This window comes from Crocuta crocuta, unplaced genomic scaffold, assembly GCF_008692635.1.
Source record: "Crocuta crocuta isolate KB4526 unplaced genomic scaffold, BGI_CrCroc_1.0 scaffold696, whole genome shotgun sequence".
NCBI lineage: Eukaryota > Metazoa > Chordata > Mammalia > Carnivora > Hyaenidae > Crocuta > Crocuta crocuta.
Genome location: NW_027529467.1, coordinates 291,795 through 292,053, shown reverse-complemented (window position 1 = coordinate 292,053; position 259 = coordinate 291,795). Strand labels below are relative to the sequence as shown.

The 259-nt window shown below is 32.8% G+C and overlaps 1 protein-coding gene across 1 annotated transcript in view; it reads right to left on the bottom strand.

Moving 5' to 3' along the window:
- CFAP47 (cilia and flagella associated protein 47) overlaps positions 1-259 on the bottom strand; it is a 492,482-nt gene that overhangs the window by 487,786 nt on the left and 4,437 nt on the right. Inside the window, 1 exon segment of the mRNA XM_077760783.1 lies at positions 79-110. Coding sequence (XP_077616909.1) covers positions 79-110 — 32 coding nt within the window.

The window sequence follows — 259 nt, the reverse complement described above, 5'->3', positions numbered from 1 at the left end:
GGGAATACATGCAATTGTTGAATCTTTTTATTTTAATTAAAAATACCAGAAAACTAGCCTTCCATTTGTTCTGAATACCGGTTTGCTAAAAGTCTGACCACTGAGTTCAGCTATAAGGATACTAGAGATACAACAAGCAATCTTAGCCATAGAAAATACATTTATTACTTTGACCCTTATTTTTATCTGAGAAATGCTGAAAATGTCAGCATGAAATATGGAGAATACATACCCAACTAGAGGGATCTCTATCGTTTTA